Genomic DNA, 16,328 nt, shown 5'->3' with positions numbered 1-16,328 from the left:
TAGAGACTAGCATTTACAGGTAGAGAAAGCAGTTACAGGTAGAGACTAGAAGTTACAGGTAGAGACTAGCAGTTACCTCTTTTGTTTGGAGATCTGCAGAAAGTCTTCAGAGAATTCAATTATTCAACTACAATGAAAAAATTTAATATGATTAAGATCTATAAGTGATCTCTAAACTTAATACAAATAATATTGCTTTTCAATGGTGTGATTAAAGGGACTTGTTCATTGTTTAGCAAAATGACGTTTTTGAGTTCTGTACATAATTGCCGTTCTATTCTTGTTGGTCCACATTTTGAAAATAAATTTAACTGACATTTTATGAGGTTCAAGAGCTTATTGTAACACAACTTGATTACATTGGGTAAGGGTATGTAGTCTTAAATTGATGGTACATCTTCGGCCGACTTCAAGTCTACCCCCTGATCACTGGGTTACAAGTTGTCTGTTTACACTTTATATTAACAATTTAAGAACATGTTCTTATAAACAAGGGGTTGCAAACATTAATACAAATAATAGATGATACTGATATAATTTAATTATGTGATAATGAAATTCGTCATTTCATATGTAAAATTAATGTTCTATACTCCATTATGCAAATAGTTTGAAGAAATCCAAAAGCAACAGCAACTACAACTTGCTGCACAGTCTACAGCCTCTATGATGCAAGACAACCAGTCTAATTCTCTCCAAGGTGGTACCCAGCTGAACCACTTGCAGCTTCTGCAGTTGGTTGGTGCACACGGGGGCCTGGAACTAGGGCAGTTAGAAATGCTTAAGGTACCATAATCATGAGAGAAGGCTGAAGATGCCATCATTTTAATATCATAAATAATTGCCTGTTATCTCTAGCTAATCTCTTCCAGGGAGTTAATTATCCTGAAAACTTTAAGCGCTGAGAATCATCCACCTCTAATAAAGAAAACCAAGTCAGGTTAAACATAGTACAATGTAACCTAACCGGAAAACAAGAACAACAACTCATCTTTCCTTTCCGGATAACCATGAGTGCATGCCTATTTTGGCTCAGGACTTTTTCGTCTTTTAATCGTGTTTATTGTCGGAGTTTGAGGGATAAATTTAATTTATCTTTTCTGTATATTATTCGGTTTACTTTTTTATACTTTTTATTGCAGTTTTTTGTTATAATTCTGCTTTTGCTGGGTATCTTTGTTTATAGTGCTCATGTACATTAGCACGTGCACCAGGAGGTTTTTGTTCCATTTCCTTCTATAGGTAATCCACGAGGACTTCGTGCCTTTTTCCTCAATAAATAATTGAGGGCAATTGTACAGCGTTTGTTTATTTACATTGTGGTTTAAATTTAACAATTGTCTTTGTCTGTTGTATGCTCTTTCTGTTTCTTTTGTTTTCAGAAATGAACTTATAAAAGAGAGGTTCGTGAGGTCACATCAAGGCAAGGTGGGATTCTCACGAATCTTGCCTGACATGTACCGGTTGTACTTTACTTAAAAAAATGTGCGATGTGTGAATTATGGTCTTACGACATATGGACAAAATCTGGTCGCCGTCGGACGTCGATCAGCCGAAAACGCCACGAACCTCTAACGGACATTGATGATCTGGTGACTTCACTGGTCACGGATGACCAGCTGACATTTCAGTCACCGGATACTGGGCACAACTGTGGTGTTGTCTGTGGGTCATCATCTGACCGTATGACTCCCACCATACATACCGGCGACATTGATCGTGGACCTACAGATTGATCAATGTATGACCAAATGGCAGCCGCCATTCTACGGTCTTTGGCGGGTGACGTAACCGGTCATGATATGACCAGCCAGTCACCGGTCCGGTCATGATATGACCGGACGGTCACCGGTTTGGTCCGGTCATGATATGACTGGCCGGTCACAGGTCCGGTCCGGTCATGATATGACCGGCCGGTCACCGGTCCGGTCACTGGTCCGATAACGGTGACCGGTCCGGTCACCTTCACCGGTCCAGTCCGGTCCGGTCACCGGTCAACAGTCAGAAGAAGGCATCGATCTTCATAATCGGATTACTCTTCCTCCAACTCGTCATCCACGAATGAATCTTTTTCATCAAGGAGTAGATATCGGACACGCTCATCTTCGTCGAGTGATTCTCATCACCGCTACGCGCATAAGCGATCACGTCGTCGTTCACGGAGACGCTATTCCAGAAGATCCCGATCTCATCGCAGCCGATCTACATCTCGACATTGCAGCTGATCCAGATCGCGACATCGCAGAAAACGAGCACGTCGACAAACCTCACGTAGACATCGCACCTACCATTCGGATAGTCGATCACCGTCTTATTCCTTTATGGAATCACATGTTTCCTCACCACATGTGTCGGCTCCCATGTTAACAGCCACACATGTTGGAACTTCAGGAGCGCAGCTAAAAACTACTGCTACATTATCAGCACCACGGGTGTCTTCGACCGTATCTAGTCGTGTACTCCCTAATGCTACCCATTCGAATCCTAATGTTCTATGGGTACAGAATGCGTTTGGTCATTTTGTACCGGTCAATGCTGATAAGCATTATCAAATTGCTGACGTCGTGGATGATCATTCATCTTTACCAGACAATCTGGCACAAGATAGTTTCATTCCTGTTCCTGCTGTTTCTCTACACACCTCTGTTCCTGTAGAGAGTGAAGCTGAATCGGATGCGGACATTGATACGGATAAATTTTTGGCTTCCAGTAATTAAATTTACGAGCTGATATTCCAGACTCTGGGTGAAGAGTTGTGTCCACGACCATTGGAGACTTCTTCTAATTCAACGATCTCGATCACTGAACAACTCGTTCGTACGTTTGATCCCACCATGGTTACTAAGGCCTTTCCCGCTTGGATACACGCCTTCCGATTGGTACTATTGTCTTATCTGTTTTTCAATCGTTGGAATCAGTGAATAAAACAATTCCTAAACAAGGAGATATGTGGAAAGTACCTAAGGATTTTGCGGAGTAACTACAAACCACCAGTACCCGATCCGACTGTTTAGATTGTTCTTAATTACCATCGCAGGATCCAGACATCAATAAGCTGTTGCTTACGATGCCTAGTTCATCTACTTCAGTGTCTGTCCCTTTTTCCATGATAGAACATTGGGATAGTAGAGAGCAAAGATCGTTAGGTCTATCCAACCAGGAAGACTTAATGCTAGCAACCTTGTTACACTTGGTTTGTGATTGGTCTGATTCTGTTCCGGAAGGATTTATTGATCCACCTATCACGAACAGCATTATCCCTTTCACATAATGCTGCTTCTTCAATGTCTGAGATGTTAAGGATTCGTAGAGATCTTATCCTTTCATCTTTACCTAAAGATTTTCTCTTAGAACCAGGTATGAACTCGCTCAGAACGGCTCCTCTCACATCAGGTTTCCTTTTTGGTGGAAGTATACAAGAAGCAATCACAGCTGACAAGGATGACCAACTTCATGCTTCTTTAGCTAGAAACAATTCTGGACAATGCCAACGAGCCTTTAAGCAGCCCTCTTCTAGGCCACCAGCAGTTCCAGCACCCAAGAAGGCTAAGAGAAACAATCTTTTCTCTAAAAGACCTGCTGTTAATCCACAATCGGGTTCTAACAGGCCTTCTTCCTATAACAGACCTTCTTTTTCTAAGAATTTTTCTGGTAGATTCTGGGAAAAAGAACAAACCCAAGCCGAATCAGAGGAATTTCAAACCTTCTGCTGGCAAGGGCGTACCGCCTCCTTATCAGCCCTAGGCCCCTACCCTTTCTACCTCCACAACCTCCGATGCCGGAAATACCAGTCGGGGCCAGACTTTTCCACTTTTCAAACTGATGGCTTCAAATTACTTCAGACGCATGGGTTCATTCTCTGGTTACAAAAGGCCTGACTTTTCAATTCGAAAAAAGGCCTTCACTTTCTCGCGTTCCGATAGAACTGGTATCTCAGCATCCACATATTCCACAGTCCATTCTCGGGCTTTGGAAAAAACAGACGGTAGAAAGGATTCAAGATCCTTATTCTCCAGGATTCTACAGTCGTATTTTTCTTGTTCAAAAGAAAAATGGTTCCTGGAGACCAGTAATAGATTTAAAAGTGTTAAACATGTACCTTCTCAAACCAACTTTCAAAATGGAGACTCCTTCCTTCATACGGAACTCCATCAAACCCCTGCACTCAGGGGTGTCTTTGGATCTGGAAGATGCTTAGTTCCAAGATGCGTCAACTGGGTTTTGTCCCAATCTCATATAACAGCTCAAGAATTCCTATCTCTCAACGGTATCCTGAGCCCAGTAGCAGACTTTGTGCAGTTGGGACATCTATTCCTACGTCCTCTTCAGCATTATCTCTCAGCTTGTTGGAAATGGTCTCCCAGCAATCTGTTAAAACAGATTCCAATCCATCCTTCCCTAGTGTTTCATCTTAAGTGGTGGCTAGACGAGGAGACTCTCTGAGCAGGAGTACCACTTCTTCCTCAGCAACCGTCATTACATCTAATCACGGATGCGAGGAAGGAAGGATGGGGTGCTCACCTGGAACCTCTCAGTCTTATAGTTTCAGGGTTGTGGTCTCATCAGGAATCTCACCTTCATATCAACAATCTAGAAATGCGAGCAGTATTTCTAGTTGTATCTCATTTCCAATCACATCTTAGAGACTCTTGTGTGATGGTGTCAACAGACAACTCATCGGTGGTGGCTTACATCCAGGCACAGGGGGGAATTACTTGTTTTTTGCAAAACACTCAACATTTTTATTCTGACCAAATACATGCCAGGTCGCCTCAACGCCCTGGCGGATGGGTTGTCTCGCAAACACCAGATACTTCCATCGGAATGGACACTTCATCAAGAAGTGACCAACCAGATCTTTTTCAAGTTCGGTTATCACCTGGTCGATCTATTTGCGACCAGACACAACTACAGACTACCTCTGTATGTGAGGCCAGTTTACGATCCAGCAGCATGGGCAATAGACGCGCTTTTGTTCGCTTGGGACCAACTGGCAGCTTACACCTATCCCCCACCCATTCTAATTCCCCAAATATTGGCGAAAATCAGGGTGAGCTCATGCCGGATACTCCTGATTGCCCCTTGGTTGCCCAGGAGATCTTGGTTCAACGATCTTCTCAGTCTCCTGTACGATTATCCCAGGAAACTTCCTCACAGGTCAGATCTTCTATCTCAAAGCGGCAGACTACATGCGGATCCAGTAATGTTCCACTTACACGTCTGGCTGTTATCAGGCAATCTCTGCAGAAGAAACGTTTTTCTGTCAGGGCTTCAACCCTCGTTGCTTCTGCAAGGAGAAAGTCCACCAGAGCAGTCTATGATGCTCGCTGGAAACTCTTCTCTAATTGGTGTATTCGAGGGAAAATTGATCTCCTCAATCCCTCTGCTAGACGGATAGCGGATTTTCTCATCTATCTTTTTGATGATAAGAAACTTTCTCTTAGCTCTATCAAAGGATACAGATCTATGATTTCGCATACATTGGCTTTTACTAAGTCATCACAAATCTGTGCTGATCCAGCGATTTCGGAACTGATTAGAGCTATGGAACTTAAACGTCCTGTATCTGGAACACTGGCTCCTAAATGGGATTTAGCTTGTGTACTTGGTTCGCTTACAAAGGCTCCCTATGAACCTCTTGATCAGGCTTCTTTACAGTTCCTAACCTGGAAGACCGTTTTTCTTCTTACTATGGCTTCATCCAAACGGAGAAGTGAAATTCATGCTCTTTCTATAGAAGATAACCATCTTCGTTTTGATGCTGTCGATGGATCTGTTACATTATTATGTCAGCCAGGATTTCTTGTTAAAAATCAACTTCCCTCTATGGATTCCAAACCCTTCAAAGTTCCAAGTCTTTCTAGAACTTGTGGACATGAAGATGATGATAGACTCCTTTGCCCGGTAAGGGCTTTGAAGTTCTACCTTAAGAGAGTAAAGTTTGGTCGAGGTTCTTGTAAAAGACTTTTCATTCCATTAAAGGGGGGGGGGGGGAGCGATGTGTCTGCGGCTTTTATTTCCTGTTGGATATCCTTGACAATTAAGAAAGCTTATTCTTCTCTTTCATCCAGTGATTTATTCCAGTTTAAGATAAGACCGCATGAATTAAGAGCTCTTTCGGCTCCGTGGGCTTATATTAATTATACCCCACTGTCTGAAGTGCTTCAAGCTGCTTTCTGGAGGAATCCTACCACCTTCTCCTCTTTTTATCTTCGTTCTCTTAAGTGCCAACAAGACAATTTGTATATGTTGGGTCCTCTTGTTGTGGCTCAAACTGTAATTTCTCCTATGGCGTAAGTACTCTAGGCCATCCGAGAATTAAGTACGTACAATATGGTACAAACGAAGATAATCTGAGGACATGATCTACTATCTCTGGCTGAAAACCCTAAATATGGGTTCTGCTGTGATGGGAAAAAATATGCGAACCTTCCCGCCGCAGCTGCAAAATCAGCTAGAGATAACAGGTAATTATTTATGATATTAAAACAAATTTTTAAAGTAAAATTCATTTAAGTTATTAAATACTTACCTGTTATCGGTAAGTCCCACCTCCCACTCCACTCATAGACATTTTATGTTTTTGTAAAGGAAAGATGAGTTGTTGTTCTTGTTTTCCGGTTAGGTTACATTGTACTATGTTTAACCTGACTTGGTTTTCTTTATTAGTGGTGGATGATTCCCAGCGCTTAAAGTTTTCCGGATAATTAACTCCCTGGAAAGGGATTAGCTAGAGATAACAGGTAAGTATTTAATAATTAAAATAAATTTTACTTTAAAAATTTGTTTTAAGTATAGGCGGAAGATACCACATAATTATATAATAAGACATGTTAAGTCCTCTTGTACTAATATGGGACAGAATGTGAGGTACATGTATTTCCTATTTGAGAGAACAGTCCTTTTAACCATAAATCCATGTAGATGAAAATTGCCATCTTTTATTTGATTTTGCTGATTGCACAGGCAGATCCAGGATGACACTGTACAACCGTGAATGAAGACGGGTTTTCCATGATACAGCTATTATAAACATTTATTATGAATATGTGGTGACAAGCATTATTGGTTGTAATGTCTTTGTAACTCAATATACCTTACTTTTCCTTACATAGCATCAGCAATTTTGTCATATTTATTATTAAAAGGTGAATTGAAATTTACAAATACGTAAGTTTCTGTCACAGATTTGTGTGGGTTATGGTCAGACAATTATTTCCTTAGTTCGCATCTGTAGATGTAGGGGGCATATACATATTGGTCTTTCCTTCCGTCCGTAGGTCTGTCCGTACAAAGTTTACCCAAAATGATTATTGAAGCCCAAACTGTTGGTTAACCCAAAATGAAGCGTTTCTTCTTACATTATTTACGCTTCCTACAAAGCTAAAAAAGTCAAATACTTGCATAGATGATGTCTTTGAACCACACATCCAAATCACATCCATCCCTCGGCCTCTCTTTGGCCTATACATTTACCTGTTTGACTTTGTCAAACAAACTTTGATACTGGTATGGATGCTATTTATGGGCACTCTTAAACACACATCACCTGACCTCATTTTGACTTGAAATTGACCCTCTTATGAACTTACCCAGATTGACCCATGAATCCATACTGACAAGGGTATCAATAGGGGCATATGTTCATTATTGAACACAGCATCTTGTGGGTTTTTAATGTTCAAGTTTTAACATTTCTTTTTAAAGTTTCTTTATGATTATGCTATGTGTGATTTTTATCAAGTTTTAATTATTTACAAGTTGATATTCAATTTACATACTTATCTGAGCACAAACATATTGACTACATGTACATTGTTTTGCCGTTTGAAATGTTGTGTGTCATCTTAGTTGCCAAGAAAGACATGAGAGTAAATAGTTTGAATTATATGGTCTTGATGTTATCATGTCTGTAATTTTAATAAAACAGGGATCCCTTAATATTACATTGTATACAAACCAGTTGCAAATTTTGTTATGATAATTTACTTAAATTCAGATAATTCAACAACTGCAAGAGCACCAATTTAAGCAGCAGCAGCAACAACAACAACAGCAGCAGCAGCTAGAGTCCCAGAGTCAGATAGAGCTGTTACAGCAGCAGTTGATGTATGAAGCCTCCACTCAGGAACAGGCACTGGGCGGCCATGACATGCAGTTTGTGGGGTCCCCAATATCACAGCAGGTGTCACACCTGACAAGTTCCCCGCAGTACCCCAGTCATCCCCACAGTGTGCCCCAGTCCCCGTTGCTACAGCGACAGGGCTCAGTGGAGTCCCTTCGGAGTCCCCCTGGGGCCCAGGATTACAATAAAGGGGCCCACCAACAGGGGCTGGCTGAGCAGGAATCCATAGGGCTGAGTTCAAGGTTTGCAGATCAGGGAGTGCACGATTATGGGCAAGTGCATGTGGGCAGTAATGGAGGCAGCTTGTTACAGTTACAAGGGCAAATGCAGTCACAGAATGTAGGGATGAGCAATCTCCATGGTGACTTGACATTTCAGAGCCAGCATCTAGCTAATGTGCATAATAGTAGTAATAATACAAACATTGTACATAGGTCTGATATGGACTTGGAAGCATCTTTACACCAGGATTTGTTTAATCAGAATCTGCACTTTTCTCAAGATCAAAGTGGTTTTCAGTCTCCGTATACTGGTGGTTATAGAGTGAGTGACGAACTTGTTTCAAACCCTGGCCCTGGTGGCCATATAGACAACAGTGATAGTGAAATAGTGTCGCAAATCATAACAAGTTTAGAGAATTTAGGTGAGGTGCCTCCTGGATCAATGCATCAAGTAAACAAATCCCATTCACACCATCTCCCCCAGCTATCAAATCAAGTGTTTGCTTCGGAAAATGACAATTTGTTTCAGGCACATCCTGTTAGTGAAAACTGTTTAGGTGTCTCTTCAGATGAATTTGCTCATCATAATGCAGCTGTAAGTGTGCAGACTTTGTCTACAAACTATAACATGGCATTTGGGGCCCCAACTTCAGTTTCGGAGCCCCGTGTCAGTGTAAAACAAGAATTACTGAAACATTTAGCGACAAAGCCTTCATCCCCTAGGGCAGCTCAAAGTTTACAATTCTCATTCCAAAATAATAGTAATGGCTCTAATGTTAGCAATTCCAATATTAACTACATGCAGAGGCAGCGACATCACAGTGCTAAGGCAGAACTAAACCCCATACCTGTGTTGGCCAAGAGTCCCAATAGTGAACTGAAGCGGAGACTTTCTTCAGGGCCAGAAGATGTGCGTGCTCATGTTCTGTTCTCACCTACAAGTGCCCCTGATTTGCAGAAACGTGAATCTGCATACTTACGTCCCCCACTTACAAGATCTGATGAAGGTTCTAGGCCAAGACTGCGTAGCAAGTCTGGCGACGATTTCAGGTTACACAAACATGATGACCCGTTCTTTGTTAAACCAAGGAATCGTGTGGACGATTATGCTCAAAGGCCCCGCAGTAAAACTAACGAACATTTGTCAGATTGGAGCAATATGGACTTCTTGTCTAGATCTGATGGGGCCGGCGTTTTCCGAAATCCAAGTGCAATGGCGCCTGGCTCATCTAAAATCAGGCGGAAAAAATCGTCCGGCCCCTCTTATTATACCTTCCCATACCAACCACTGCGGGTTTCAAAGTCGCTTACGATCTCCTAGAATACACTCTGATGGTGAGAATGGCACTAACACTATGACTGTGCCATACACTCCGCCCCCGATGTTGAGTCCTTTACGGCGTGGGTCTGGGCTGTTCTCGTCCATACATCATTCAGGGTTGACTCCACAGCCGCTGATGTCCTCTGGACCTCCATCTACTCCATTGAGACCATCGCTTCTTAGATCAGGTAAGGACCAAGCCTACTTAGGAAAGTCTTAGTTCATATATTAAAGAAATTGGTTTGGTGTTGGCGTGATAAATCAGTTGGTAATCAATGGACATGTAGACAAATACTGTTTTCCTATAAAAGAATATAGAAATGTACAGTCCATACAGTCCTGTGTACAGTGAAGTCATGTTGGACTGTTTTAGTTTTTGGTGTGATTATTTCATCACTGAAAAGGAAGACAATATTTTAATAAGTGCTTGTTCAAATGAAAATTTCTAAATTTAGTGAAACAAAGAATGTATTTAAAAGTTATTCTTGACTTAACAAAGTCAGCGCTTAAATATTTTACCTATGCGCAAACTCATTTTCATATGAAGGTTATACTTGTGTGAATGTTATAATCTCTGAATGTTGTTCTGATATTGTGACTCCTTGCAGCGAGTGTGCAGAAGTCAGAGGATTTGTTAGATGATACAGTCTCCTTTGAGGAGGAACAGCCACCGCCAGAGTCTGATACACATCCGTAAGAGATTGTTTACTGAATGATGATCTGTCAGATAATGTTAATTGAATAAATATCTGTTAGAAATGTTAACTAAATGAACGTCCATAAAAAATTTTAACTGAAAGAATGGCTGTAAGATAATTTAAATTGAATGAACATCTGAAAAATAATGTTAACAAAATGAGCATCTGAAAGATAATGTTAACTGAACTATTTTACATTTGACACGAATCTTTGAGATAATTTCAATGAAATGTTTGTGAACCAAAACTAAGGCAAGATAATTTAAATGGGTATGTTGCACTTGCTTGAAAGAGTGGTAATTGAATTGTTATATAATTGTTATGTATTAAACCATGCACATTTGTAAGATATACTTGTAAGACATACAATTTATGGTCATACTTTTAGGCATGTCAATATAGGGCCACAGTACCAGGCGGCATTGCCAGCCTTCAGAGGTAAGTTCTCCTTCATATTTACTAGGGATGGCAACACACAGCTAAATATATTTTTAAATACTGGCTTTCAATTTATTTAGTATTTGAGAATTCAATATATTCAATATATATGACTTTGTTATGAACAAAGCTTCTACAAACATTTTGATGAAAATGTGTAACAATATACTTGTTTATACCATATCATCTATTAACATTCATCAAATACACACATACAAAGGCCTTTCAAATAAAAAGATGGCAAGCAAACAGACGTACTTTATAAAAGAATTTAATTTATTGCTCTCAAGTCACTCTGCAGTTAACTCAAGTAACTCACAAAATTGCCGCCTTTTGATGTGCAGGTATAATAGATATGCATTTTTTTTATTTGTTCAAACTTTTGAAAATGATAGTGACGAAAAATCATGTTAAATTAAAGTAAATTATGCATTATGCGCTTTATTATAGACTGTGGTTTACACTTTCATCTAGGGGATTATAAGTTACAGCTAAGTGTTAAAACATAAACACAACATTAGGATGACAGTTTGATTTGACACCTATCCAGTGTTATTGAAATCCAGCATGGAGTGAAAGTAATTAAATACTAATAGTTGCAATTTATGTGTTAAATATGCTTAAAAAGAGAAATGAATTCAAATAAAAAATGAACACAAAATGTTGTATTATTTGAATATTGAATATTATTTGAATAATCCAATATTTGTTGCCATCTCTACTATTTACTGATGTAGTTCTTATTGCTGTGTACTGATTGAGTGGCTATACTCATTTCACTTATAGATAGTGAGAGATAAATGAACATGATTGAGAGATATACATTGGACAAATGCTGGAGTTTCCTGGTTTATATAGGAAGGATATGTGGATTCAGTTTAATGATGTAAATGGTTATAAATATATATACTTTAAGTTGGTTGACAGGTTAATACATGTTCATTGACTTAACCGGTGCATATGGTGATTGAGCCTGTTATTTTACTGGTTAATGTAGGGATTTAACCAAGAAAAATGCGGAGACAATTGTAAAATCTTGGGAACTTAATAAATTGATTTATTTGTAAGTTTATGTAACAATTGAAATGGTTAACCCATTACCACTTAGATAGTATTTTGACGCATTTGTAGTCCCTTAGAAAGTTGTATTTAATTAAACACCTTTATTACTTCTATTCAAGTTTTAAAGGCTTCATTTCCGCCCCTTAGATACTGATGAGCAGCAAACAGCATAAAACCTGAACAAACTGGGAATTACTTGCAGGCTGTTCTAGTGTTATGGTGTTTGCACAAAAGTCATTGCCATTTTCACTTTGATTCTAAATGGGAAATGATTCATATGAGTAGCAGTAAGAAACAAAAAGCAGATGCTTGGGGTTGTGACATTTAATTTGCTAATATATTATATAGAGAATTGCGTCTTTCACAGGTCATGATTGATCATGCATTTATCTGCAAAGTATTATGAAGTTTGATCTATATTTCATCTTTGTTCTTCATTGACTGTTTTTAAATGTCATAAATAATACATTTATATATTTTATAGCTGGCAAGAAGCTTGCGTTGAACGACATTAGCAGGGCAGATCTGGTGTTTGATCCGGTCTGTGTCAAGGATGTAACGGAGTTAGAATGTGAGTATGCAGCTGATAAACAAACAACCTTCTCCTCAATGGGATGCCTGCACTTGAGATAATAAACACATCACTTCACTTTATGTATCTGGCATACGATAAAATTGTCTTTCTTTACATTTGAGTTCTTGCACATATTACCCCAAAATTTGTTGACATTCATAATTCATCAATCCCTGTACTTGACATTCATCATCATGCAATAATTCATCAATCCCTGTACTTGACATTCATCATCATGCCAATAATTCATCAATCCCTGTACTTGACATTCATCATTATGCCAATAATTCATCAATCCCTGTACTTGACATTCATCATCATGCCAATAATTAATCAATCCTTGTACATGACATGCATCATCATGCCAATAATTCATCAATCCCTGTACTTGACATGCATCATCATGCCAATAATTCATCAATCCCTGTACTTGACATTCATCATCATGCCAATAATTCATCAATCCCCGTACTTGACATGCATCATCATGCCAATAATTCATCAATCCCCATACTTGACATTCATCTTCATGCCAATTATTCATCAATCCCCGTACTTGACATTCATCATTATGCCAATAATTCATCAATCCCTGAACTTGACATGCATCATCATGCCAGTTATTCATCAATCCTCGTACTTGACATTCATCATCATGCCAATAAGTCATCAATCCCCATACTTGAAATGCATCATCATGCCAGTAATTCATCAATCCCTGTACTTGACATTCATAATCATGCCAATAATTCATCAATCCCTGTACTTGACATTCATCATCATGCCAACAATTCATCAATCCCTGTACTTGACATTCATCATCATACTAATAATTCATCAATCCCCGTACTTGACATGCATCATCATGCCAGTAATTCATCAATCCCTGTACTCGGCATTCATCATCATGCCAATAATTCATCATTCCCTGTACTTGACAATTATCATCATACCAATAATTCATCAATCCCTGTACTTGACATTCATCATCATGCCAATAATTCATAAATCCCTGTACTTGACATTCATCATTATGCCAATAATTCATCAATCCCCGTACTTGACATGCATCATCATGCCAATAATTCATCAATCCCCATACTTGACATTCATCTTCATGCCAATTATTCATTAATCCCCGTACTTGACATTCATCATTATGCCAATAATTCATCAATCCCTGAACTTGACATGCATCATCATGCCAGTTATTCATCAATCCTCGTACTTGACATTCATCATCATGCCAATAAGTCATCAATCCCCATACTTGAAATGCATCATCATGCCAGTAATTCATCAATCCCTGTACTTGACATTCATAATCATGCCAATAATTCATCAATCCCTGTACTTGACATTCATCATCATGCCAACAATTCATCAATCCCTGTACTTGACATTCATCATCATACTAATAATTCATCAATCCCCGTACTTGACATGCATCATCATGCCAATAATTCATCAATTCCTGTACTTGACATTCATCATCATGCCAATAATTCATCAATTCATGTACTTGACATTCATCATCATGCCAATAATTCATCAATCCCTGTACTTGACATTCATCATCATGCAATAATTCATCAATGCCCGTACTTGACATTCATCATCATGCCAATAATTCATCAATCCCTGTACTTGACATTTATCATCATGCCAATAATTCATCAATCCCTGTACTTGACATGCAGCATCATTGGTTGCTGCGGCTTTTCTTGCAATAAAATGTGTACACAATGCCTTTCCAATATACCTGCGCAATAAGCATTCGTAAGATAAAGAAGGCTCATAAACTGACATATAACCGCCAATACATGTAGGTGCCAGATGGGGTAAGTGCTTATGGGCTTGCAAATTAAACACACAAAAGTAGTATCCTAAATATCATCTTCTGAATATCCTGTTCTTGAATTCTTGAATTGTAATAACTGTTCAAACTTTGAATGCAGTTTTTTTAACAAGCTGTATCATTTGTTGCTGTCACTGCAGTTAATCTGTGACGAGCTCTAAGATTTGTCTCTTGTAGTGCACCTGTTCTGTAAAAAGCTCTGTAATTGGTTGCTTTCAGTGCGGTCATACCAGAATCTGGCCTGGAGCTCTGTACTGAGCGGAAATGGCTTCAATGTGGAGTACGCCCTCCATGTGTTGTATATTGCTGGAGGAAGTATAGAGGTACAAAAGATGTAGGGTGTGTCGATCTCATTTTCAGCAGGAATTTGTGTACTTTACATCATAATGTATAATATCACAAAAGTGTCACTGATTTTCATAGTTGAATTGTCAAATGAATAAGTTGAGCTTTGCACTATTGTCATATACGAAATGAAATATTGAGACAATACAAAGTACAGCCAGTTTTGCTCTTGAAATGTGATGTATTTGATATATGAATTAAACATGTATATACTATTTGCTCAGCATTTTTTCATATATTTTAAACAATGTATTGCATCCATTTTCAGAAAGCCATGCTGATGCTGATGTCAGGTCCATGTAAACTACCAAAGAATCATCCACTCATGTCATATTCCTATCAAGGTAACCTCTAGTGTTTTACACTGAACTGAATTACTCAAGGTTTTTCAGTGTGATCATTAATTGTTGCAGGGGTGTGATTTCTATTCCCTTCTGCTGATTTTTTCCCTTTTAATGTGAAACTAATTTTACAAATTGTTGTTAACTTTGATGGATTTGCATAGAACTGAAGGGTTAAGTTTAACACTGTTAGGTTGGTTAGGGCATTTTCATCTCCAGAGGTGATTCTTAATTCACACCCTGGTGTTGTCAAGTATTACTCATGCATATCCGAAAGTTATTTGTTTAGACTCGGGTTCCAAACAGATCATGCATATTCTGATGATACTAGTATGGAGTCATATATTTGTAGTTTGGTTGACAAAATATAATGCACATTCTGATGTTATTTTACTAAGCCCTATATTTGTAGTCAGTACAATTTCAGATTTTATTTGTTCAGAGTGATATTTGTAGTCCATTAATATTCTAATAATATTGTACAAAGTTCGATATTCTGACTCTATGAATGTTATGATGTTATTTATACAGAGTCTTATATTTGTTCTCCATGCATTCTGATGATCCAGTATTTTGACTCCAAGCGTATTCTAATGTAATTTGCAAAGAGTTCTGTATTTGGAGTTAAGTTATTACAAGTCTATGCATCTTCTATTGTAATTTTGTACAGAGTCCGATATATGGAGTCCAGACGAGATAGAGCGGTACACTCAAGCCATTTTAAAGGTGGACAAGGACTTCTTCCAAGTGGCTAGAGAGGTCAGTTTTATCGGAATTCTGTATTCTTCAGCATTTTCTTTCTCATTTAATAATATCTTTTTTGTTTCTATCATTCAGTCCAGAAAATGGTCAAGAAGTGTTTAGGTGTTTAATATTCATTAATATTGAAGGGGTTATGGCCCAAATGACCAAATCAGAGAATTTGACAAATTTTGTCCTTTTTAGCTCACCTGTCACGAAGTGACATGGTGAGCTTATGTAACCGTGTGATGTCCGGCGTCCGTATGTGCGTGCGTATGTGTGTGCATGTGTCCGTCAACAATTTGTTTGTGTAGACAGTAGAGGTCACAGTTTTCATCCAATCTTTATGAAATCTGGTCAGAATGTTTATCTTGATGAAATCTGGGTTTGGATTGTATTTGGATCATCTGGGGTCAAAAACTAGGTCACTAGGTCACATAATAGGTCAATAATAGAAAAACCTTGTGTAGACAATAGAGGTCGCAGTTTTCATCCAATCTTTATGAAATTTGGTCAGAATGTTTATCTTGATGAAATGTGGGTTGGGATTGTATTTGAGTCATCTGGGGTCAAAAACTAGGTCAAATAATAGAAAAACCTTGTT

General features: G+C 38.8%; 1 protein-coding gene across 1 annotated transcript in view; it reads left to right on the top strand.

The window, feature by feature from the left end:
- LOC127872758 (uncharacterized) overlaps positions 1 to 16,328 on the top strand; it is a 72,508-nt gene that overhangs the window by 34,727 nt on the left and 21,453 nt on the right. The window contains 9 exon segments of the mRNA XM_052416137.1: positions 610 to 786; positions 8,000 to 9,589; positions 9,591 to 9,855; positions 10,276 to 10,360; positions 10,754 to 10,803; positions 12,350 to 12,436; positions 14,517 to 14,620; positions 14,911 to 14,986; positions 15,654 to 15,742. Of these exon segments, the coding sequence (XP_052272097.1) occupies positions 610 to 786; positions 8,000 to 9,589; positions 9,591 to 9,855; positions 10,276 to 10,360; positions 10,754 to 10,803; positions 12,350 to 12,436; positions 14,517 to 14,620; positions 14,911 to 14,986; positions 15,654 to 15,742 (2,523 nt within the window).

This window comes from Dreissena polymorpha, chromosome 3, assembly GCF_020536995.1.
Source record: "Dreissena polymorpha isolate Duluth1 chromosome 3, UMN_Dpol_1.0, whole genome shotgun sequence".
In the NCBI taxonomy this organism is placed as follows: domain Eukaryota; kingdom Metazoa; phylum Mollusca; class Bivalvia; order Myida; family Dreissenidae; genus Dreissena; species Dreissena polymorpha.
The sequence above is the reverse complement of the archived record's forward strand: the minus strand, read 5'-3'. Positions and strand labels throughout refer to the sequence as shown.